The sequence below is a fragment of the Phoca vitulina genome, unplaced genomic scaffold, assembly GCF_004348235.1.
Source record: "Phoca vitulina isolate PV1807 unplaced genomic scaffold, GSC_HSeal_1.0 scaffold5, whole genome shotgun sequence".
Taxonomy (NCBI): domain Eukaryota; kingdom Metazoa; phylum Chordata; class Mammalia; order Carnivora; family Phocidae; genus Phoca; species Phoca vitulina.
Window position 1 is genome coordinate 72,170,836 of NW_022589708.1, and position 26,924 is coordinate 72,197,759.

Consider the following 26,924-nt stretch of genomic DNA (forward strand, 5'->3'; position numbering starts at 1 on the left):
AGGGCTGAGGCGGAGGGAGAGAGAAACTCAAGCAGACTCCGCACGGGGCGGGAAGCCCAGCGTGGGGCTAGATCTCACGACCCTGAGATCATGACCTGAGCCAAAACCAAGAGTCAGACACTTGACCGACTGTACCACCCAGGAGCCCCTTTTTCTGTGTTTCTTAAGAATATGATTTTATATCTCCTATATGTGGCTTCATACTAATTCAGATTACAGAGAAGGATGGATGAGCCAAACCAGCACTTTGATTCTGGAAACGTTCTCATCAGGAAGGTCCTCTGAAAAAGCTGGGGCTGCCCTCTGCCAGATTGCTTCCAGGAATCAAATGTCTACTTCTCTGTGCACCTTTTAGATCCCAGAAACCTCAAAGACTTGGAGCTTTTTCTTAATGAGACTGGAGTACAGGGAAGGACCCATGCACAATGAGGGAGGGGGAGGATGCATGTACTGAGCCCCTCCTAAGCACAGGCTCTGTATATGGCAGCTCAAATGAACTTCTTCATAATTATCCATGTGTGCACTTTTAACTTTGTTTATTACGGATTGAAAACCCTGAGGCTCAGGGAAACTGGGTGATTTGCTGAGGATCACACCCTTATGGGAGTCCAGCCCAGGATTCAAACCAGATCATTCTGATTTTGAGATTGGTACTCTTTCTGCCAACATGTACCCAACATATCTTGAATGACAAAATCTAGGAGTTAAGGAAAACCAAAGAGTTTGGCTTCTGGGGTTTAGAATCGATAGCTTTATGTCTGTGAGAAAAACACAACTGTCTGAGGGCATTCTCCTAGAGGGAGTTACTTTTCAGTGTAGGATGGACACAGCACAAGCTTTCATTTCTTTTTTTGTTCTTTGTCTCTTTCTTCAAAGCAATTTTCAAACATACAGCAGGGTTAATTATTGTCATCATGTTGTACATTACATCTCCAGATGATTTACCTTGTTGATCGACAGTCCTCATAACATTATCAAAAATGGAAGCATTTCTTTCAAGCCCTGTTGTGCCTTGGGTCTCTCTTCCTCCACTAGATCATTCCTTTCAGATCTTCAAACCTGCAAGAAGCCTAGAAGATGAAAAAGTGTTTTTACTTCTTCCTTGATCAATGACTTGGAGAGGGACACTTTTCAATACCAGAATATGGCTATGTTCATCCAAATCTGAGAAAAACCCTGTCCTGCCACCTTTTATCATTCATTCCAAGCCAACAGTGGAAAATGTAGTCCAATGGATATATATGCCTTGGATGGAAATTATCAGGACTGGTGATATATAAACTGTTTGATTTTTTTATTATTGTTTTCTTTTTCTAAGTTGGCATTAGAGCAACCAAAAGTAGATGTAAACACTTGGGAAAGCAGGGTTGTATTAGAGGAGATTGCAAACAATTTGAAAAGGCAGTGTAAACTCTCGTTATGGCATTTTGCCTGTGATTAATGGTATTGTTTTCTTTTTGGAAAACACTGTTTAACTCTCTTTTCCACTTAATGTCTCCTGCTGGATCAGATTTTTGTTGTCTGTTCTTTGGAAATGTTTATAGCTTTGAAATCTTTTCCATAGGGAATTCTGCTAGAACTAGAGAAAAAAAATTGCATGGGAATTGAGCAATTGTATTGTCCCAGGATGGACCTTGTGCACCTATAAATTCTGGAGGGTTAGGAAATATTTGACACACGTCCTTGATGTACAAATTAGCAGTGATTCTACCACATACTCCCCTATCCCATTCCCTGTCCTCAAAACTGGTAAATGAGAAATAGCCTCTGCAAAGTATTTGTCACACAGAGTCCCTTGGAAGGCAAATGGGGAAGTCAGGAAACTAACACAAATGCTGAATTTCAGGAATTTCTATCTCACCTTAGTCTGTCTCGGTTGACATTGAGCTTAGTGATTCTATATCTGGCTAGCTCTTTTTAGGGGCAGTGAAATTCTAAAATGTTGAGATTGAGTTGTTTTGGATATAAAGCAGAGTCCAAGCAGATGGGCATGGGATTGTCTTGCTGGAATAACTCACTCACCATTTTGGGAGAGTGTTAAGGAAAAACTTGGGATGGGAAATTTCTTTTAAGGAATATATTTTCTTAGAATGTTTTGGAATGCTGTACTTTCTGCTGTGATTTCATAAGGAAAAGCATGGATCATAACAAATTTGATTCTCCTGTTGCCTGTTTCATAACCAGTCATCATTGTAGGTTTATGTGCAACTTTCCATGGAATTCAGGCATGTGCAGAAGACTATTTTTTTTTGAAGACTATTTTATTTTAGAACATTTTAACATATTCACTTAAAAGGTGCTCAGGCAATTATCATCAATTAGCCCAGTATATTTTATTTCAAGATATAAACATGGTTGTGTTCGTTGTGCTATATGTTTGCCATTGAAGAAGTGTCTTAGTTTGTGACGTTAACTGAATTTTACTGAAGTGAATCACTTAAGTTAGTGAAGAATTTATGACTCCCTCAAAAACATGTCTTTGAAAACAAGCTATACATAGTTATGAGGTGATCTCTGTTTGTTGACTTAGATAATCTTCTACATTTCTTCGTATTCACCTAATCTACCTCTAGATGACTCATGACCTAAGAGGCTGCTCAGGGCTGAGAGCCCTTCAAAAGGAAGTGCTTGTTTCTGATTCATCTTCCCTGTTCTGAATCCAGTACAGTACCTGGTACACAGTAGTCACTCAATAAATGCTGGTTGAACTGACTGAAACTGTATCCTAGTCTTTCCTCTCGTTCTCAGAGACCCTTGTAGGAGTCGTGGTTCCACATTGGTTCACTTTCTAAGAACCTGTGTGCGAGTGTGGTTGAAGGAGGTTGGCAGAAATCTGTCCAAGAGCTGGCAGTCAACCTCCCAGCGCCTCTGTAATGTTCTTTTCCTTCCTTGTGGGCATCCTCTGGTTCCAGTGACCCCTTTCTTGTCTTTGGCTGAGCTGGCCCTGTTCTCCTGAATTGAATCTAGATTTAGGATTCAAAATGAGGATTTAAGCTGCCCAGCCACTAGAGAAATGGTTCCCAAGAGGTCTTTTCTTTAAATGAGCCCTCCTGCTGGGAAATTCTTAGCTGGTCAAGGTTCCTAAACAGCACAGAAGACAGACTGTTGATTGGGAACGTGAATTTCTAGGTACACCAATTCAGCCTAAAGATATTAGGTGATGTTACTGCCCCTGCTATTGTTTTTGCCATCTTAGATAAGGACTTTTGGGTTGGAAGCTATTTCCTCTTGGCTCTGCACCATCCCCACGGTAAGCTAGGAAGACGAGAGGGGTGAAGAGGAGGGACAAGTTCAGTCCTGGCTAATGTAATCATGAGAATGAAAACTCATCATTTTCTTTCATTCCTCTCATTGCTTCTCTTCCTCTTCCATGATTTCCAAAAGCACAGCATGACCTGGGCAGATCTTTAGAGAATGTTCCTTTGTGGCTTTTATTCTAGTGGCAAGTAGTCAGATAAATCCCCCATTTTAAAAAATATGCAAACCGGGGCATTGCCTCTCAGCAAAGAGGTCAAGGAAAGCAGAGTTGTGCGGGCAAGAGAGCTAAGGGTATTTGGTAAAGGAAAACAGTTCTCTAAAAGTAAAAATGAAGCTTTAGAGGGTTTGAAAATTTGGAAGTCTTTGAAAGAGAAAGGAAAGAGAACCAAATGTTTCCTTTAGCAAATACACACTCATTCTTCGGGTCTTACCTTCAACACTATTCTTCTGTGAAAATGTCCCTCACTCCCCGGGCTGGACTAGCTTCCCTACATCTGGTGCTTTCCTATGATAACACACAAATATAATGTAATTTTATGTTTATATAGAAAGTAATTTGGAAGTAGGAAATTATATATGTCTACATTTACTTGTTGCTTTATCTGTCGTCCAGCTTAAGTTATAAGCACTTTAAAGAAAGCGATCTTGTGTGTCTTGTTTATCATTGTATCCTTCTCTTAGTGTATGTTGAAAATATTACATGGAGGAATAAATGCTGAGGTTAAAGATCAGAGAAATCTACAAGGTGAAGGGTGAGAGAAAGGGGTCCTACCGGGAATGTAGTGGGAAGAAAACTAGGGTTGGCTGGCGGTAAAAGAGGGATAAGAAGGATAGATAAATGAGAGGAACAAGTTCCCATACTCCTGGGATCACGGATGGGAGTCCAACCCTTAACACAGTCCATCAGTCTCATCTCGGGGAGTTGGTGGCTTAACTTTATAGGGACAGCTCCAGGACAAGGGACCTTCCTGCCTTCCTACAGAGTTCTTCCTTCTGGTTTTATGTAACTTCTGCTTATTGATTTTGGGCTCGTCCTCCAGAGTCAGCTGATTCATAAGTTATTTTAAAGCCTGTTAGGGATGCTTGGGTGGCTCAGTTGGTTAAGTGTCTGCCTTCGGCTCAGATCATGATCCCAGAGTACCGGTATGGAGCCCCCACATCAGGCTCCCTGCTCAGCAGGGAGTCTGCTTCTCCCTCCGCTCCTAATCCCCCCTTGTGCTCTCTCTGTCTCTCTCAAATAAATAAATAAATCTTTAAAAAAAATAGAATAAAGCCTGTTAGGTTGATGGCCAGCTGGTAGCAGAAACTGGTGTTGTGTTTTATTTTTTCTTCCATCAGGGGTGTGATATCTTGGATGATAACAGACCCGGTATTTCTAGAAACAAAATTCTAGATTAGGTTAATGAGAATGTATGAGTAAAAATGCCCTGAGAATTAATATTTTCCTGGTTTGGGGTATAAATGACTTAAAGTCTTTTATGGATATTTGTAAGGGAGCCCTTGCTATCACATATGGCATACTTTACTGAATGGTTTTCACTCACTAAATTATTTCTTTAAAAATTGCGATACTTCTGCTGGAAGCGTCCTGCCTTTAGTGGGTTACTTTCCCTTCCAGGATCTTGGCTCTCAGCAAAATTTATAGAACATTATTCCATCTGAGATAAGATTTTTTAAAAGTTTGTGAAATCTTAGGAAGATTACAAATAATTACTGTGTAAATTAAGCAAGTCTTAAGAAAACATGGAAATTAAAGGAAGCCAGAATTTTTTTTTTTTTAAGATTTTATTTATTTATTTGACAGAGAGAGCAAGAGAGCACAAGCTGGCGGAACAGTAGAGGGTGAGGGAGAAGCAGGCTCCCTGCCAAGCAGGGAGCGCGATGTGGGGCTTGATCCCAGGACCCTGGGATCATGACCTGAGCCAGAAGGCAGACACTTAACCATCTGAGCCACCCAGGCACCCCAAAGGAAGCCAGAATTAAAAAGAACAGTTCAGTCATCATACCCATCCCATTGTCTAAGCGGATTAGTCTCCAAAATATGCGTAATGAAAGCAATTGTATTTCGAATTGTTTAATTTAGAAGGAAACTGAGTTTGACAACAGAAACACAATGGTCAGGAATAGTGTTTTAATGAGCCTTAGAAAGTATGCTAACATCGCTTTCAAAAACTCAATTCCCCTATGATGGATAACTTCATCACACACACTTGGCCATTTAAATCTCAAAGGTCAGAGGGTTTGTATATATTATTGGTTACAAAGGCGGAGATCTCTCAACTTGCTTCTCAGGGAGGGAATTTATAAAGCAGCTCCTTTATAGACTGTTTAAAGCGCTCCAGAAAAAGTTTTCTGTGTAGTTTAGGCTTCATAAACTGGATCAGTGTGAGAATTAACGTGAGAATCTTATCACACTCTGCCTGCCAATCTCGTTTTATTTCTCCTGTTTTTATATGCAAAGGAAATGCTATTTTGTCATTATTTGTAATAGATTACAAAGTTGAAGAATATATGAAAAGAAGAGACCAAACACAGGTTGGTTATAGTAACGTTTTTGGCTTTTCCTTGCTGGATAGCTAGAGTTAAGGTGCACTCTTGCCTGCCTGCCTACTTGCTTGCTAGCCTTCTTAATTTTATTACCCACATATTTTAAGGCATTATTTTGGATTCAGAATTAAAACCTCAGCACAGTGCATTTTTATGGTTACTTAATATCATCACAGCATACAACTCCATGGTATACTTACTTTTTTTTTCCAGAAAGAACAACTGTGTGTACATCTGCAGATTATTTGTGTGTGATAACCTATTCTAGGCAGTGGCTACACTACAATTTAAAAGTTCCACTTCCTAGAAAGGGGAACCCTCTTACACAGTTGGTGGGAATGCAAGTTGGTACAGCCACTTTGGAAAACAGTGTGGAGGTTCCTCAAAAAATTAAAAACAGAGCTACCCTATGACCCAGCAATTGCACTACTGGGTATTTACCCCAAAGACACAGATGTAGTGAAAAGAAGAGCCATATGCACCCCAATGTTCACAGCAGCAATGTCCGCAATAGCCAAACTGTGGAAGGAGCCGAGATGCCCTTCAACAGATGAATGGATAAAGAAGATGTGGTCCATATATACAATGGAATATTACTCAGCCATCAGAAAAGATGAATACCCAACTTTTACATCAACATGGATGGGACTGGAGGAGATTATGCTAAGTGAAATAAGTCAAGCAGAGAAAGTCAATTATCATATGGTTTCACTTATTTGTGGAACATAAGGAATAGCATGGAGGACATTAGGAGAAGGAAGGGAAAAATGGGGGGGGTGGAATTGGAGGGAGAGATGAACCATGAGAGACTATGGACTCTGAGAAACAAACAGGGTTTTAGAGGGGAGGGGGGGATTGGTTAGCCCGGTGATGGGTATTAAGGAGGGCACGTACTGCATGGAGCACTGGGTGTTATACGAAAACAATGGCTTGTGGATCACCACATCAAAAACCAATGATGTATTGTATGGTGACTAACATAACATAATAAAATTAAAAAAATAAAAAAAAATAAAAGTTCCACTTCCTGTTCTGCTTTAACCATTCTATGGCAGGGTCCTATATTGAATTGACAAAACGTTTCTCACATCTTCTCTGGGATGCTTTCCTTTCTGATGGAACCCACAGGGATCTATGTAAATAACATGTCCATGAAATTCGGGTACCTGCTCCCATCATCTCCAGAGATGCCTGGCCCTTTGGCAATGAGCACTAATGGACACAGAGCATTTGATAAAATATTTGGTAGTAGACCAAACTGTAATCCTAATGTCATGCAGAATGGGAAACGCTTTAGGTTTTAAGCTGTGGGTTGCATACACACTGTACTATGCTTCCAGACTGATCATTGTTTGTTTGCTTTTGTATAAAGGTTTTAACCATTTAGAAATTGTTTGAAGTATAGTTGATGTACGTTACGTTAGTTTCAGGAATAATTGTTTATTTATTTATTTATTTTTAAAAGATTTTATTTATTTATTTGACAGAGAGAGACACAGCGAGAGAGGAAACACAAGCAGGGGGAGTGGGAGAGGGAGAAGCAGGCTTCCCGCCGAGCAGGGAGCCCAATGCGGGGCTCGATCCCAGGACTCTGGGATCATGACCTGAGCCGAAGGCAGACGCTTAACGACTGAGCCACCCAGGCGCCCCAGGAATAATTGTTTATTTAAAAATAATATGGAGGATAACTTTGGCAGAACTGAAACTTGGATTTCTAAACAAGAGATGAGAGATGAGAAGGCTGATGCTAAGACACTTCAAGCATTTTATTAATGCTTCTACCATTCCTAATAGTGCAGCTCTATCCAAATGCTCTCTTGCCTGTAAGCATTCTGTCACAGCCCACACTGCATTGTTTTAGAGCACTGTGATTCTAAAGAGGATGCACCAAGTGCTGAAAGATAACAAAACAGTTGCTTCCATTAAGCCAAGTGTTGTGTCTTTAATCTTGCGTATATTGCATGCATTTTCATTGAAATGGCACCTCTACTGAGCAATCTCTTTTCAGGGGTTCATAACCTGAAATTTAATACATTCTGAATTTTAGGTGTTCATTGGCTGAAAATGAATACATTCTGGCCTGAAATAACTTGTGAATCAACATGAACAATAGCAGTGGGCTGTTGGTGATTATGATCCATTTTATACGAGGTGGCATCAGGCCAAGTTGCCCACATTCTTCTGAACAGTAAAACTGGGTAGAACAGAGGCCAGTGGTGATATGCTCCAAATGTAATGCGTTTCCTGCTACTGATAGAGAAGCACTACCTAACAGACAAAATCTTTATGCATTTTTAGGGTGTGAACATTCTTCTGTTCCTCTCCCTTTGCATCACCAGATGAAGGTCTACCAGACTTCTCCACTAAATACTTTACAAGCTATGTCTCGTGCCCTGTCAACCAGATCTTGACCCTTGCTCCAGGCAACTCAGATAACTTTCATGACATCGTATGGTATATTGAAATGACCTGTTGTTAGCTCTGCGGAGGTGGTTTTTGAACTCGTTCAATAAAAGAGCAGCAGTGTGGGAGTAGAGCATTTTTTTGGAAAAGGTATCTCCTTGGTCGGCAGGAGATTTCTCACTGGCTAACCTTAATTAACTCTGATGTCACATGAAAAGGAGCTGTGCATGGGTACAGGTCATTGGGAGGGTAGGCTCCTGATGGTAGCCCGGTGACAGGCCTAATGATAAATGAAGGCGCCCTGTTAAACCATGACCCTCTGAGAAACCAGCGTCAAGGCAAAAGCTCAGAGAGGTACACTGAAGACGTGCCCCTCGTAAACACTGATAGTAGGAATGTCGAGGTTATTAGAGGACTTTTCTCTTGGTAAACATCTTAAACCACACAGAATTTTCTCTTTTACAAATAACTTTTATAAAGGAAAAATGAGCAAAGCCTGTAACTCACGCATGGCTAGGTTGCAGACTGTCCAAGTTCTGATTATTTTAGACATCAGCCACATCACTTGTTAATACTGTGGTGTCCTCTGTGCCTTGCACTGCAAAAGCTATTTAGGGGTTTTGTCAACTGACAATTAAAATACAAATTGTAAGACAGCTTTCAAACACACTACAGCAGAATTATTCAAATGAACCTGTCTGTAGGGGGATGCCAACCCCAACTGCTGAAATTAAACATTTAAGTAATTTCTTCACTTGTTTTTTTTACACTTGAATTCAAGACATAAATGCTATGTAAAGGACTATTTAAAATTTTCTAGTTTAAAGCATGGAGATCAGATGCTTGACATTTCAAATCTAATGATTTGGGGATTACTTTGAATAGCAAAAACTCTAAAGCAAGAAGCCAGTGAATTCTTGTCGCAGGTCCATGCGGTGAAATAATGAGTTTAACATCATGTAAAGATGTAAAGGACAAAAGCAAGTCCCTGGGATTAGCAACTTTCTACAACTTAAATGTATGGTTGCTGGACAGCAGCTACTTCAACATCCAGTGCTTTGTGGACCCTGAAGATCAATAACACAGTTACCCTAATCTGAAATAGCCTGTATTTGACTGTCCAAAAGTTGCAAATAATCTTATCAACATAAGGGATTACTCAGCAGTAAGTCAGTGCTATTGCCAAATACATGTCAATTTCCAAATCCCAGCCAAAAAGAGCTTTCCCTAAGGCCTAAAACAATGGAGAATACAATTCAAACACACCCCCCAAACCTCTTTCACTACTCTATCTGCTTCCCCCCACCCCTCAAACAAACTTGGTGTTTTTGCAGAGAGAAAAGTGTGTGCATCCAAATAGATAGGTGTGTACATGTATTTAGGCTAACAGCCTTTTTTCTCTAGGGTTTTCCTTGACTCAATGCCAATTGTTTTGGGGGGGGATAACATTTTGAAAACGAATATCATGCCTAATTGTGGGGTTCAAGCTCTGCGGCTGCCATGCAAATCCCTCTGGCTTTCCTTTCTTCGATGTAGTCTCTTGGTAGATGGAATATGAACCCTTCGGTCTTTCTCCATCATGCCACAAACGAGAGCAACATGCACGTACGTTATAATGCTCTCCATCAAAGTGTGCGCTGTCAGCTCATGGTGTGGTCTTCATTTAAGACAGCCATTCTAATAGTGCATTCGGTTATAATGTACGCTTCATATTACCTGGTAAATACTATAATAGAGGCACAACACAGAGGTTGAGACCAAGATTTAGCTTTTTATTAAGCACTAGAAACACTGTAAGAATTAACAGCCCAAACACAAATTGTGTTAGTTTCTAGAAATTTGGTTCACCTGCAATTGCATTCTTAACCTTTCTCTCAGCCTTGCCACCAACCAGAAAGAGTCTATAAAATTTAGTCAGTGAGACTTAAGCTTTTAATAACCTACATCTTGGGGAAAGAATATCTTCTTTTATTATGAATTATGTTTAATTAACCTCACACAACCTTGGTAAAGGCTCATGGTCTTAAAATCAAATTTTGGAAACATGATACTTGGGGATTTATACTTAGATAAAGAGGTCATTTATCATGTAGGATTATGTACTATTGAAAACGTGGTATGCAAAATCAAAGACAGATGCATCTCATTTGAAATAAATCTAATATACAAAGCTTTGCATTAAAAAAAAACAAATTAGAGATCAATTTTAATATAAAAGGAAACACCAATAGGTTTCTTCAGAGAGCTCTAACAACATAATTTTCAATGTGACTCAGTTTGTTAGAATTCCAATTTAAATAGTTAAAATTCAAAGTATGCTATTAGAAGTGACTTAAAATTAACATCAAATTAAATTTAAAAGGTTGTAATTTGGGGAAACAATGAGTTTTTTGCAATATGTTTGTAAAAGTTCTAATACATAAAGAGTGATGTTATCGAGCATGAAGGAAAAATGATTTCTCAAAAATCAGCCTTCTAAAGCTTTAAGCTGGAAAAAATAACTAGTATAAAATCTAATACTGATGGGGTCATGTGTGGCAGCAAAGTTAAAAATAGTTCCATATTCTATGTCTTCCACTTATCTCTGTGATTACTTTAGTCATAAGTTTGTTTTTTTTAAAGTTTTATTGAGGTAAGATTCACATACCATAAAACTCACCATTTTATTTTTTTTAAAGATTTTATTTATTTGACACAGAGAGAGAGGGAGAGCACAAGTAGGCAGAGTGGCAGGCAGAGGAAGAGGGAGAGGCAGGCTCCCCACTGAGGAAGGAGCCCGATGCGGGGCTCGATCCTAGGACCCTGGGATCATGACCTGAGCCAAAGGCAGATGCTTAACTGACTGAGCCACCCAGATGCCCCAAAACTCACCATTTTAAATTGCATAATTTGATGCTTTTTAAATGCATTCAGAGCTGGGCAACTGTCACCGTTATCTAATTTGAAGAACATTTTCACCACCCCAGAAAGAAACCCCATAGCCAGTATTAGTCACTCCCCACCCCCCACCTCCCCCTGCCCCTGGCCACCACTAATGTCCTTTCTGTCTCTGTGAATTGCCTATACTAGACATTTCATACAAATGGAATCATACAATATGTGGCCTTTTGTAATGGGCTGCTTTTACTTAGCATAGTGTTTTTGTTTTGGGTTCTTAAATAAGAGAAATTTATTTTCTCACGGTCTGGAAGTTGCAAGTCCAAATTTAAGGTATCGGCAGGTTTGTTTTCTTCGGAGGCCTCTCTCGGAGGCTTGTAGACAGCCACCTTCTCCCTGTGTCCTCAAAGGTCTTTCCTCTGTGCACCAGCATATCTTCAAGGGTCTTCTAGTAGTAGCATGTGTAAGTACTTCATTCCTTTTTATTGCCAAGTAATATTCCATTGTATGGGTATACGGTCATCGTTGATAGACATTAGAGTTTCCACTTTTTGGCTTTTATGAGTAATACTGCTGTAGGTACACATTTGTGTACCAGTTTTTATGTGGACATATGTTTTTAGTTCTCTTGGATAGATACCTAGAAGTGGAATTTCTGGGTTATGTGTTTAACCTGTGTTTTACCATTTGAGGAACTGCCATACTATTTTTCAAAGTGATTGTACCATTTTACAATCTGACCAGCAATATATGAGGGCTCCAATGTCTCCACATCCTCACCGACACTTGTTATTGTCTGTATTTTTTTTTTTTAAAGATTTTATTTATTTGACAGAGAGAGAGACAGCGAGAGAGGGAACACAAGCAGGTGGAGTGGGAGAGGGAGAAGCAGGCTCCCCGCTGGGCAAGGAGCTCAATGTGGGGCTCGATCCCAGGACCCTGAGATCATGACCCGAGCCGAAGGCAGACACCCATCGACTGAGCCACCCAGGCGCCCCTATTGTCTGTCTTTTAATTTAATAAAACCTAGGAAGTATGAAGTGGTATCTCACTGTGGTTTTGATTTGCATTTTCCTGCACTTTTTCCAGCATCTGTTCATGTGCTTATTGGCCGTTTATAAATCTTCTTTGGAAAAAGGTCTATTCAAGTCCTTTGTCCACTTTTTAAATTGGGTTATTTGTCTTTTTATTAGTCATAATTTTTTTGACATGATTTCTAACTTGTACATTGGTATCAATTACTGTAATCTCAGGATCATAGAATTTTTAGGCTGGAAGGAATTCTAAAAATCTGAAGCCATCCCCCTCTGTTGGGAGATGAAGAATCTGAGGCTTAAGTGCATGCCTATGGCCACAGCAGAACTAGTTAGTAGCTGAACTGGGGAGATCACTGACTCTAAATCAAAAAGGGAAAAACATAGATGTTTCATGATTTATACTTGGCTAAGGCCCCTTTCTTACAGAGCATAACTCTTGGAGTTCCATATAGTAGAGGTGAAGGAAGGGGTGGTATCTGGAAGGAAGAGGAACTGAGGTTTGTCTTGAAGTTGTATTCAACTAATAAGAACACTGTTTTTACTTGGGTCAATAAAAAACAGCAGTTTTCTAACGATGCTTTTAGTCCAACTCTACATAAGAGTCTTCTCTCAGTCTTAAAAATGATAGACAAGGCCGTCAGGTTCCTAATGTCCTATGAGCAAGTTTGTTCTGTTGGTATCCAGCAAGGTAGCTTTGAAGAAAGAGCCTCACTCATTTGGGCTTTGGCTTTGATTGCAAAATAAAGCCGTTATTTACTTGAAACTGTACTCCCACTTCCCCCTGAAATCCAAGACAACACTCCATTTTGCGTAACGAAGCGAGGGTGGAATGGAGAGTCGTGTTTTAGAACCGTCTGGATATGGGCGTTCCAGCAGAGGTTTGGCGTGTGGGGAGGGAAGGGATTTTTGTCAACGAGTCATAACGTTCTATTCTCTTTCCACCTACCAGACAATAAATACAGAACAGACAGACAGTGAAGAAAATATTCAGGCAAGAATAATACCAGTTTTGGTGTTCACCTAGGTCCTTGTACACAGACTGGTCTTTCAGGGGTATTACACTGCAATGCTTGATAGCTTATTCTAATAAAGAAGCATGTGATAAAGCCCACTTCCATGGTCTGCATGGTTTTTTGTTTTGTTATTTAATTAATAATTTTCCTGACGGAAAGACATCTCTTTGCCCCTCATGATTGCAGTAGTCCCCCCACCATATGTGTGGTTTTGCTTTCCATTGTTTCACTCACCTGAGGTCAGCTGTGGCCCAGAAGAAGTGATCCTCCTTCTGATGTAAAGTCAGGAGGTCATTAATAGCCTAACGCTCCGTCACGGGGCCCATGTCGTCTACCTCACTTCATTTCATCATGTAGGCATTTTGTCATCTCCCATCATCATGAGGAGAAGGGGGAGTGCAGTACAGTAAGATATTTTGAGAGAGACCACATTCACATAACTTTTATTACAGTATGTTGTTATAATTGGTCTATTTTATTATGCATTATTGTTGTTAATCTCTTACTGTGCCAACTTTATAAATTAAACTGTATCATAGGTGTGTATGTATAGGAAAAAACACAGTATATGTCACGTTAGGTACTGTTGTGGTTTCAGGCATACACTGGGGGTCTTGGAACGTGTCCCTGCAGATGAGGGGAGACCGCTGTATATTGTAGTGGATTTTGATGAAAATAGTGGTTCACAGACCACCTAATTCACTGAGGGGACAATAATTTGTTTCAACCAGACTTTTAGGCTACCATGGCAAACAGTGGAAAGTTCTGATCCCCATCTGAGCTTCACAAGGGGAGAATCCCTGTTAAATTCTAGCACTCCACCCTTGGAAATAAAGTATCCTGTGGATTTGTTTCTAATTGGGCATCGTGACTCTGAGCTACTTGCTGAGAAGAGCAAACTGAGTTTCATATGGTGTGACGGTGTATATGGATATGTATATGTATTTACATTTTACATTTTTACGTATATCACTAGTGAAATGGAGAAAGTGCTGACCTACAGTAGACACTCAAAAAGTGTTAGTCAGATCTTTATTACTCAGGTAGGTATATGGAAAATTAAATTGCTTTAAAGAAATGTTTTAAGGCCTAATGTGATTTCAGAGCATTTGAGGAATAAATATTTCACTTTCCTTTTTCCCTATTAGTTTTCCTGTTAAACTGTAGTCTTGGCACCTCCATTAATCTTTATGAGATTCTAGTTTCCTTTTAACTGAAGAATGATGGTATACTCACAGTGTCCAGTTACTTGGAAATAGTTTCCTTCTACTTCTCTTTTCCTTTGTTTAATCAACTTCTTTAATCTAGCTTCCTCATTCTGAGTGCAAAATTCATTGATGTCAGTGGAGACTAATGATATAGCAAAATATTTTTCTTAGCATTTTCCCCCTAAGCTTTCCAATAACTCTTATTATTTTCTGTGTCTTATTTAACTGCTCAGTTGTGTTGCTTTCTTTCGGTGGGAGGAGGGAATGGGGAGTGCAGAGAGGAGAGTGTGGATGGCGTATTCTTTAAGGGGATCTTCTCTATATAACACTCCCCTCAGCTGTGATTTTGGTGGCTCTTTGAGGTCAAAGCTTCTTTCTTTCTTTTTTTTTTTTTTTAAAGATTTTATTTATTTATTTGCGAGAGAGAGAATGAGAGACAGAGAGCACGAGAGGGAGGAGGGTCAGAGGGAGAAGCAGACTCCCTGCTGAGCAGGGAGCCCGATGCGGGACTCGATCCCGGGACTCCAGGATCATGACCTGAGCTGAAGGCAGTCGCTTAACCGACTGAGCCACCCAGGCGCCCCCAAAGCTTCTTTCTGATAAGGGTCAGGAGTATTGGTTTTCTAGGGTGCTGATAAAGATTCATATGATTTGGAAACGAACCAGCAGGCACTGGGGTTTACCTCATGTCATGAAAAGGGCGGCTTCTTTCCCCTGGCTTCTCCTGGATGAGAAAGCACACCATCTCCGCATAAACCACAGGGATCTCTCTAAGTCGTGCCAGAATTTTCCACAGGAAACTTTGCTGGATTTTTTCCAGCACATGAACAACTACTCAGTTAAATCTCCAGAATTCCATGCCATAAAGAAGGGCAGAAACTATTCTGGCCTGGAAATTTTTTCAGGATAGGTGTTATCAGTTCCTGGCTGTGGCTTTAGAAAATCTTAGTGTTCCCATGCATCGCTGATGTTGAGCCCTCTGTTGCCTTAGGAAACTCCTCAAGATGAATAAAATACCAAATGTGTCACTGGGTACCTGAATGGGTTGACTTGTTCTCTGGGGTTATTTGATAGACCAGTTGGATCTATAGGAAACAGTGATTTTAATTTGAATTAGTTAATATCAAGTCATTTTTTTTCCTAGCAGTAATTTGATACCAGGACCTATTGTGTATAAAAGTTACATTTGCATTAATTTATTTCATCAGCAACCTCAGAAATGCAGATTAAGTTAATGGAATGTCTTTGCAGTTATATCTCAGCAAAATATTCTCTGGCAGAAGTGGGGGTAAGCAGTTCTGCTAGATGGCAGTGACTGGGCATCTGTCCCACATCAGGGCAGCACCATCACTTAGATGACCCAGCGCTGAATCCACACACCACGCCTGCAAGGTAGATCGTGGGTTTTCCGGTTTTACGCCTGAGGATACTAAGGAGCAACAATGAAGGAAGGCTAAGGTCATGCAGCTAGTAAATGGAGAAATTAAGCTTCAAATGCAGATTTTTAAACTGAGTCTAGTTTTCTTTGCGATACTAGGACCCACAAGTAACGCTAGAGAGCACTGCTAGACTTAACCGTGGAATTTGACATGTGTATCTCATCTCACAGATCTGTGATCTAACATAAAAGCCTAGAGGATTCAGCTCAGTCTTCTATCTTGAATTCCACTGCATGAACCTATTTTTCAAGTAAAAAAAGTATTCCCAAAGATTGACTCCAGGATTGGCTTAACTTTTCTTCTAAGAATATCCATCCCCTCCTGCTTGTCCCTGCTAATCCTGGGCCCCTGATCTCCTGCTTTTTGCCAGGCATCTGCAGCTGCCTCTGCAGGAGGAGGGGGAGGGAAGAGGCGGGAGAGATCCTTATTGATATTTATTGTGATGAGTCCATGCCCAATGCTGCTTCAGGAGAGGATCACCCTCTATAGCACGCGGGGCTCCAAGGATCATGGGACTGGAAATGTCAGAAATGGACTGAGAGATCCAAGGTCATCTAGCCCAGTCTCTCATTTTACAGATAAGAGAACTGAGCTCTGGAGAGACAGGTGGCTTGGCTAGTGTCACACAGAGTCCCTAGGGTGGATATTATTATCGTGTTGTATAGAGATGTGTAGATTTCCAGGCACTTTCGCTTGACTTATCTCATTATCTCACAACATTCCCCGTGAAGTATGCTTGTCAAATGTCACGTAGGGGTGAATAGTTCCTTTTTTTTCTTTCCATTATAGAGGGAACTTGGAGATTATGTAAGACAAACCAAAAGGCTTCTAAAACTGATTTTGGTCTATAATTGGTTTTCCTAAAGAGGAAACTGGTTCAGAAAGAGAAATGACTCACCCAAAATATCATGGCCTTACTAATCACTGAGCTATGTCTAGAACCCAGGAAGTTTCTGTACTTTGTATTTGGAAAAGAAGATCAGCTAGGCCTGTAGGACCAGATGATCCACCATGGTAGAAGTTCAGTTTTGAATGACACATTTAATCCTGAGAGTTTTTAATGTTACTTTATATTCTTAACATGGCTGCATTTAGAAACATGCTTGAATCTATTAATGTTCTAAATCAATGGGTTTTTGGATATTATTTAAGTCATTTGGTAAAATAGGACATATAATATTTGTGAAAGAGGCTTGGATTAGAAAAAATTTGTGAATTAAGAGAATTTAATATTACACATGCCTTTTTGCAGATGCAAGTAAGTTAAAGATTAAAAGTTACCTTCATGGAAAGATATGACTTTAAAAAAAAAAAATGAGAAGGCAATTTGCAAATAATTCTTTTCTAAAATTTGTTTTCCAGGATCTAGTTCAGGTTCAAAATTAAAAGGTCCTGAACTGAGTTTAAAAGGCACCCAGCACGTCATGCAAGCAGGCCAGACACTGTATCTCAAATGTAGGTAAGTGGCTGTGTTGGCTTGGGGATAACCTGATTGACTTTTCTTAGGCAAAATCATTCCCTGGCAGAGTAGAAGGGTCGCCTCTCAGAGAACAAAGGTGGGGATCTATGTGGTCTCTTGCAAGCTGCCAAGTGCAAGCCACATGTATCCAGCTTCACAAGGAGAGACTCATCACTCACTGGAAGGGAAACAGGGAAGGGATGCCCTGAACGAACATCTGTGCATTTTTCTTCCAAGTTGTTTAAAAGCTTTCTAAATGTGTTGCTTCTCTGTAAAGAAGAGGAGGACTACATTTCAAGGCCCTCAGAATAGCGCTTCCTAATGAAATGGATGCTTAGGACCTGGCCCTAGCCCTAACTGTGTTTTGTTTTCTTATCTGTGATTGCAGAGGGGAAGCAGCCCATTCATGGTCTTTGCCTGAAACAGTGAGAAAGGAAAGCAAAAGGCTGAGCATAACTAAATCTGCCTGTGGAAGGAATGGCAAACAGCTCTGCAGTACTTTGACCTTGAACGCGGCTCAGGCAAACCACACTGGCTTCTATAGCTGCAAATATCTATCTATACCTGCTTCAAAGAAGAAGAAAACAGAATCTACAATCTATGTATTTATTAATGGTAGGATTTCCATTTTCTACATTCTGTTTGTTATTGCTTTGCAGTGGGTTATAAATCTACCCTGATCCCTTAGAAAGTGGGCATTCCTAGCGCTGAAGGAAGTGGGCCAGGAAAGAGCTTCTGCCCTGGAAACTGGTGGAATGCCTTTTTAATGCATTTCTTGAGGATCAATTTCAACCATGATTTTCAAGGATGCATAGTTAATTGTGTGTTCCCTGCAGGGACAGTTTCTTGCCTATTTTGTTCACAGTTGTATCCATAGCACCTAGAATAGTGGCTGGCATGTAGCACAGCTGGATGAATAAATGAATGACAAGGTTTTAGTTCTATTTCTTAATCATCTAGAAAAGCAAAACAGAATACAAGATTTTTTTGTCCTTTAGCACAACACATTCACTTATATGTCAGAATTGTAAAATATTGTTCTTTCTACTAAATTTATAAATGTAATGTTGCTAATGTCCCTTGAATGTTACAGAGTTGGTTCCAATAATTTTGTATTATTTCATGTTCATTAAGCAAGTATAATGACGTAAGAACTGGCACGTATCATTACATCGTAGAAAGGGTAAAAATGAATCATTTTTCAATTACAATTCTTACGGTACCATTTTTCACTCCGTGGAGAATGAACATATGAAGTGATACTCAGAGGGAAGAAATGCAAAATCCTTAAAGAACTATCAATTGACAGTAGAAATGGATGCCCGAGAAAGAATAAGGAAAATGGCCTGTCACTTTGTTCTTCCTTGTTTATCAGTTCCAGCCAATTTCCAAAACTTAATGGGATTTTAAAAAACAACAAAAAAACCCCGAGGCTCTAGAGAACGCAAAGCAAAATTAGCAGGCTCCTCAAGCACAAATCAAGTTCAAAAACAAAACAGAACAAGCAACCACCGTGTCAGTAACCTAAATATACAATATGGTGGTCTTTGCATGGGAGGCAAAACAACAGAACTACGTTTTGCAGGATTCTCTTTTTAATTTTTGAAGCAAGGCAACGAGACAGTGTTTCACCTAAGCATATCATATAATAATGCAGACTCAGCGCTCCTGTTTTAGGAGACCATAAAGCAGCTATATGATACTGCCAGAAACATCTTTTTAGCTTTTATCAGCCTGATGTAGACTGAGCCACTTTTCTGCATTCTGTTCTTCCAAACTCCTGTTTTTAAATTTTGCACTTTTCCAGGGGGGTAGATAACAACTTACTAGCAGTTTGCCATCATAGGAATGTAGCCAATGTACTTCAAAGTCGGAGGGGGAGGTAGGCCTGGGATCTTGGCTTGGGGAAGTCAGCCCGAGTCCATAGGAGGGAAGAGAGGGGGACAGGCAGGAAATGGGGCATGTTGGAAAAGGTGCAGAGCAGAGACAGAGACTTCCAGAGAGGTACTTTTGCAGCTCAGGGAGAAAGCAGACACAAAGTTTGATAGTGGGGAAAAAAGTCATATACTCAGCCATCTGTTCTCTTTTTCTAGTTCCACATAGTATCTTACGTTCCTTCTGGCACTGGCAGAGGAAAGAAAATGCTTTTATTCCCATCTCTCCAGGGGAAAGGGGGAAACATTCATACTAAAATTCTCATAAAACTTTCTCCTGTGGGTTTATCAGAGTCTGACTTGCAAATCAAATACTTAAATGAGTAAAAAAAAACAAAAAAGACCATCTCTTTTATTTTTTTTTCCTAAAAAATAACGTTTAGCTATTTTCACCTTTACCTCCTACATGCCTATTTAACTGGACTCTGAATAGTAATGCCAGTTTTGTGTCCTTTCCTGATAGTGATGTTGAGCTCAAAACAAACTTTCCTGAAGTCCAAGGTAGCTGTAATAGAATTTATTAAGCAACTGTAACTTTTTCAAATAGCGTAACATTTTATGCACTGCGTATTTTCATTATTGTATCAATTCCTTTGAAAAAAGTTGGTCTTTATTTTTTTTTCCTTTATTTATTTATTTATTTATTTATTTTTTTAAAAGATTTTATTTATTTATTTGAGAGAGAGAGACTGAGAGAGAGAGCACATGAGAGGGGGGAGGGTCGGGAGGGTCAGAGGGAGAAGCAGACTCCCTGCCGAGCAGGGAGCCCGATGCGGGACTCGATCCAGGGACTCCAGGATCATGACCTGAGCCGAAGGCAGTCGCTTAACCAACTGAGCCACCCAGGCGCCCGGTCTTTATTTTTTTTTAAGATTTTATTTATTTATTCATGAGAGACAGAGAGAGAGAGAGAGAGGCAGAGGCAGAGGGAGAAGCAGGCTTCCCGCTGAGCAGGGAGCCCGACGTGGGGCTCGATCCCAGGACCCTGGGATCATGACCTGAGCCGAAGGCAGAGGTTTAACCGAGTGAGCCACCCAGGCTCCAAAATAAGTTGGTCTTATGCTTCCATTTTAATTGAATACCTACTACATTGCAGGTTTAATTTCATTCGGGGACACAAAACTTGTCCCCCGATGGCTCAGAATTGTCTCAGGATTAACAAAACTCCAACCAGTTCCTGAAACACAGCTGGTACACACTAGATGCTAACTGGTTATCACTTACTTACTGCTGTGGAATATTTACTTTAGAGCTCATTGTTCTGTTTGGAGACTTTCTGCCCTGAGAAGCATCTGTGGATGTACTTGCATTTCACTTTGATTTCCCATGAAGTTGAGAAACAGTGTTCGATAAATCTTTTGAAAAAGACATAGATTTGTAGTCTGATAGGGTTCCAAGAAAAAGAATCAGGGCTGTGTAGCTTTGTCCGTGTAGAGCTAGCATGTGAATTATAACCAAACTATCATCTAGACATCGTTGATTGCCTGCTGGGTAATGGGCACATTTCCCACCTGAGCACTGATTCGGACGTAACATCTGATACGCGGTGGACAGACACATTGGCATCACCACTTTGGCATTACAGCTTTGTATAAATCCACCAAGCCTCTGACATAATACATTACATCAATTTAATTATTCAAGTAATTATATTTAACCACTTTAATTACTGAATTGTCTGGTAAATTACCATTTCCTTTAATGTAATAACTTCTTACATTTGTAAGAAGTTTCGTTTAAACAAATGGTTTTGTTTACATTATGCCATTTAATTCCCAAAACAACCCCATGAAGCATTCCTTTCTTCATTTCACAAGTGAAGAACCTAAGATCCCCTTCACGTTGAGACTACATGGGGAGAGACCGGAAAAGTATTAGCAGCAGAGTAAGGTAGTCAGATTTTTCCTTTCAGATTCTCAGTGGTGGGAGGAGATCCAGAGGCTGGAAGACCAGGGATGGGGCTGCTGTGTGCACTGACGCAGGAGAGCTGGTGGTCCAAGGTCACTCTGAGAGCTGTGGAGAAGGAGAGAAGTTTGGGGGTTGGAGGGATTTAGTTGGCCTTGGTGAGTGGTTGGGTTCTGGTGAGGGAGAAGAGTCAGAGCCCCTCAGAATTCTGCAGGGGCACCTGGGCGGCTTGTATCCATAGCCAAGTAGAGCTTTGTCTCCCTAAATTACGTCCTCCTCTCTTGGTATACCCTTGGCTTGGTCTTGATAAATGGCTGTTGAATAGCAGTAGCGGAAAAATACTATATATATTTTAGAAAATTGCATATGCAGAATGAATGGAATCCCCCCATAATTACAGCTACAGAATTCTGGGTCATAAAGAAAAACAAATTGTAAAGCACTCCTTAATGTTTTGCTAATTGCAAAACAGAAAGATTTCTAGATGAATAGTAATGTAAGGGCTACTTAGGTGGTGTTCATCCCCTTTGCAGAGAGGGAATGCCTTTGCATGGCTTTTCTGACCTTTTGGTATACATGAGAAATTGGCTCCAGCTCAGCCTTTCCTAAAAGTTGGAGGGTTTCTTTGAAATTATTATTGTAATATATGAGTTGTGGTCATAAAGTAAGAAAGCTGAGCAGAAGAGTTTTTAATGGCATCTCCGAAGTATGTAATATTTTGTCAGCATCTCTGGTTTAGTTAGGAAGACCTTGAACTTAGCATGCTGAGCTCCCCACACTGTGAAGTCAGCCTGAATTCCTCCTCTCTCCACAACCAAGCCTTTCAGGGCTTTTTAAAGTATGTCCTCTCTTAAAAAATTATAATTGAAAAGGGAAAAAAATGGATGTGTGTGTGTGTTATCGTTGGGTGAGTATCTTCTACCTCTTCCCTGTAAGAGAAACTCATCTCTTTTATTCTGATTTCTTTACCTGATTGTTTTTTTCTCTGAGTCTATGAAAGCAAATGGGTTGGAGCATTTTCCTGACAGATTTTTCCGCCATTGGTTCTCTCATTTGTGTCAAACTGATGAGATGTGCATAGCAGCTTAATTTTAGGTAAAAAAAAATTATCAGACCCGTTAAGTACATCACTAAAAAGTAGTAGAGGTTCTCTTGACTCAGGATATTCTGGGAGAGACGGAGTGCCTGGCTCAGACGGTAGAGCATGTGACTCTTGATCCTGGGGTCATGAGTTCAAACCACACGTTGGGCATAGAGATTACTTTTAAAAAAAGTGTTTTCCAGGTATTCTGGGAGAGAATAATCATCATGCCTTCACATAAATGAGAGAAAGCTCTCCCTGGCTATGGGACCTCCAGCAAGTAAAACTAGTAATGGCACAGACCTTCTGAGAAGGGTCCAGTGTACTCATTTGTACAGATTTTGCTGAAGAGCTTGTACATAGTTATCTCTGAGATCAACTATGTTGGTATTATTTCTTCCATTTAATACACAAGAGAACAGCTTCAGTGACCTTCAGAAGCCAGAATTAAGAAAATGACAAGCCAGGATGGGGATCCAGGTCAGATCCCTAGCTATTGCCACTCCACTGAAGTTCCAGCTATTGACTTCAAACTGTTAAACTAATTGTTGTTTTAATCTTTGAGAATATAGACTTGATAGTTATTAAAACTTTTAAATTCCAAATTCAGTTTTTTTTTTTTTTTTTGAGGAATGATCAGTTAAGTTGATGGCAGAGTGTTTTTCTGGGCAATGGACCTTAGAGCCACAAATCCTGATCCCAGAGAGCTTTGTGTTGTTGCTTGTGGGGAACAGAGCCTATCTGGGGCCATCTGCACGCACGCTGTTCCACTGCTGCGTTCTAGCTCATGCGATATGGGAGAGAGACATAGCTCTCTTTAAAAGTTGACCAGGGCTTTAAAAAATGTACATTCCAACATGGTAATGGTCTGTGGAATCAAATTAATGGGTTGTAATCAGCATTTAAAAAAAAAAGCAGGGGCACCTGGGTGGCTCAGTCGTTAAGCGTCTGCCTCCGGCTCAGGTCATGATCCCAGGGTCCTGGGATCGAGCCCTGCATTGGGCTCCCTGCTCGGTGGGAAGCCTGCTTCTGCCTCTCCCACTCCCCCTGCTTGTATTCCCTCTCTCGCTCTGTCTCGCTCTCTGTCAAATAAATAAATAAATAAATCTTAGGGAAAAAAAAAAGACTAGAATGGAAAATATCCAAGTATATTGCAAAAGGTAAGGGTAGGTATTGTGTGGGGAAACATTTTTTTTTTTTTTAAGATTTTATTTATTTGTCAGAGAGAGAGAGCGCACAAGCAGGGGGAGTGGCAGGCAGAGGGAGAAGCAGGCTCCCTGCTGAGCAAGAAGCCTGATACGGAACTCGATCCCAGGACCCTGGAATCATGACCTGAGCCAAAGGCACATGTTTAACCGCCTGAGTCACCCAGGAGTCCCTGGGGAAACATTTTTAAATAAAACTTGTGTTTCCATCTTATACACATAGCACACACACATACCCACATATATGTAAAACACACGAATGTGTATGTGTGTAAAATGAAAACAAAAGTTTAAAGAATCTGATGTAAAATGTATGTCTTATTGTGGAACTCAGAATAAATAAGTTAAAAGTTTCAAACTTATCAAAGTTTAAACAAGTGAACTTACAAAAGTGTTAACCTGGTTTAGACAAGATAGGTCCTATCTGTACTTTTTATTTAGGAAAACAGCACCAGTTATAGAAGCACTATGGTGAGTTTTTTTTTTAAGATTTTTATTTATGTATTTGTCAGAGAGATAGCACAAGCAGGGGGAGCTGCAGGCGGAGGGAGAAGCAGGCTTCCGGCTGAGCAGGGAGCCTGATGTGGGGCTCGATTCCAGGACCCCGGGATCATGACCTGAGCCGAAGGCAGACGCTTAACCCACTGAGCCACCCAGGCGCCCCTAGTTTATATAAATAGATTTGTGAGCATTTTTAAATGCACAGGCTCAACATTTATAGAGAATAACTGCAGTTCACAAGTGGATCTTTCTAAGGAGTGCCGAGGACTCCTCCAGCAGTACTTACTGAAGGCGCCGTGCCAGTGTTCCGTGAAGCAGGCACTTTCTGTCCCAACACTGCCCCCCGTCGGGTTCCTTCCCCCGTCTCATGCATGGTGGGGCCCACGAGAGATGCTCAGTCGACATGGCTTAGCTGGGTGATGTCTGAGCAGCTGGTGTTTGTTGCCTCATTTGCCATCCTGGTATGGCAAGTTCAACCAGCAGAGCCATTATAACAATCAGGGACATCAGTGAAAACAGCAGCAATCTGCAGATTTACTTAAGCCTTGTGGCTTCCATCTCTTACGCTGTAGCGATGACAGCATTTGTAAGGTGGTATGAACAAAGGATGCTAGCTCTCCAGCCTAACCTGAAGGGGTTCTTCATGCTTTGGATTGCATCAGCTGGTTGCCTGGTCAGATGCACCGCATGGTGCAGGTCAGAGCCGTGATGGGCAGGGAGGGCGATGCAAGGCTGAACGGACTTTCAAAGCTTCCAGAAACATTTCAGTGCAATACCCCTCGTAGTTTCGTGAAACTTTTGAGGAGAAAATATTGTTTCTATTTATCAAGATTCTCCTCCAAGGGAAAAGATGCTTAAACGGTTTACGTTTTGTAGGAAGAAAGAAAATTAGAAACCAATTTAAAAAAAAAAAACAAAACTCGTAGCCACACTAGTTGGCTGAATTCTTTAGGTTCCGGATTTCTTGGCAAATCTGTGACATTGTCTGTTATTGCTAGATTCATGTCTGGAGTCATCTCCAGTTCCCCACACCTCCCTTACTCACTTCATCTCTATCCCTAACCTGTGGCTCCTACCGCTTATTTTCTGAAACTTGAGTTTATTCTAGCATGGCATCTTTCAGTAAGAATGGCTTTCCAAAGTTTTGGTCTTGGGGGTGGTCTGAGATTCCTGTCCTAGTAGTCTCTCGAGCACACAGTTGTTGCAAAGAAAACTTACAAGTCACCTCGCAGCACCAGGAAGCAACGAATGCAGCCAGGTCAGCTGATGGATCATGTTTCTTCTTCTTCTTACATCGTTGCCTATTGTATTTGCTCAGGAGACAGATGAACACATTGAGGTGAACAGAGTTTGGACTCTCAGCCTTTGGAAACCCAGGTGGGCTTCCTAAAACAGCAGTGGTCTGAGGCTGATTTGCATTTCCAGAATTCTACTACAAATGATCTTCTAAAAGGAATTCCTAGGAACACTGTGACCTGTCTCTGCATACAGCTTCATCAGAAATTTTAGTGCAACGTCAGGTTTTGCTGGGTTGGTGTTTTTTTTTTCTCTCATTTTGATGAAGTTGTATAAAAGGGGAAAGAAATATTTCTAGGATTTAAAATATACACTTGATGACACTGTTGATTGGAATGGCAGATTTTTCCTTGGGAAATGGATCCCTCTGCCTCCTAGCTCTACCCCCTCTAGGGCGCAAGCATGAAGGAGATGATCCATTCTATCCATCATTGGGGACAGCTGATTAGGACCACATGGTGAGAGTTTAGAGAAGAGTAACTTAACTCTTATCCATTCTCCTTTCCAACTCTGTGAAAATTTGATAGAATAACTTCTTGGTATCTTCAAGCCCTGCCATTTCATATTTCCTTTCTAGAAACATTTTGTCTTTAGACCAAGGGTCTTTGGCCATAGAAAACACTTATGTGTGATTGGGATGGAAGCCCCTCCTATGTAGATTTGCTGACAATTGGGAGCATTGCATCTTCTTTCCCTGGTCCCTGCCCCAGACCTTGTCTTTACCTAGCATATTCCTAGGAATTCAACCTTAGCCCTTGATGGTACCTGCCAAATGTTCCGGCCCTTTCCTCAGAAAGAGAGTGTTTTCTAACACTCCCTAAGCTCCCTACCAGAAAATTTTGGCCAGCTAGCTAAGCTTTGCTATACAATTGTATATCACAAGACATTGAGTACAACTACATAAATACTAAAAAATAATTGGAATGAACATAGTCTTGAATGAGCCATTTGGACACAGCCTAAGACTTTGAGAAGTTAACGATTGAGGTACAATCAATGAAATCTCAAGATGGCAGTGAAGTCCAAAGGCAATAAAATTGACTATACCCTCTCATTTTCCATACATCAAAACTTTATGGCTTTAAGGATTTTTAAAAATCTCCTCTAAGTGATCTTTTAAGAACGGGCAAGGGGCTTTTTCAGGAGAAATCCCCTTAAGCCGAAAAGGCTTTAAGTTTCTGACATTCTGTAACTTTCTTTAACAATGATAATGAAATGCCTGCCCTATCTGGAGACCCAGAGAAGATCTGTTTTGATCTTTATGGTCCTTGCAGTTCTGATATTCTTACGTTTTTCTTTACTATTTAAAATATTCATTGTTTTGTCATCTGATGCATTTTGCTGGGTTACCTTGGCATCGTCTTGACCCACAGATTGCGCTTCTCAAAATGGGTGACTTACTAAAACCATAAACACCCTGCCTTCCCTCATCAAATGTCAACCAGTGGGCTGTTGTGAGTTGAAACCACATGATCTGGTTCAGATTAGGTTTAAATCCCTGTTCTGATACATGCTAGGTCTTTGACTTTGTACAAATTCCTTAGTAAGAATAATGGTTAACACTGAGGTCTCACTCTGCTGGACACCACGGGAAGCACTTTGCATAAGGGAATGGTTTTCATTTCCTCCACAGGGCTCTGAATAGTGCTGCCATTTTGTCTCCATTTCACGGAAAGGTTAAGTAACTTGTTCACATAAGGAGTCCTATAACCGATACACAGTAGAGAGGGCAACGAAGTTCTTGCCCTTCGCCACCTCTAA

General features: G+C 40.6%; 1 protein-coding gene across 1 annotated transcript in view; it reads left to right on the plus strand.

The window, feature by feature from the left end:
- Window positions 1-26,924, plus strand: part of FLT1 (fms related receptor tyrosine kinase 1) — a 170,157-nt gene that overhangs the window by 9,381 nt on the left and 133,852 nt on the right. Inside the window, exons 2-3 of the mRNA XM_032403280.1 lie at window positions 17,145-17,241; window positions 17,630-17,856. Of these exons, the coding sequence (XP_032259171.1) occupies window positions 17,145-17,241; window positions 17,630-17,856 (324 nt within the window). The remainder of the gene's footprint in view (window positions 1-17,144; window positions 17,242-17,629; window positions 17,857-26,924) is intronic.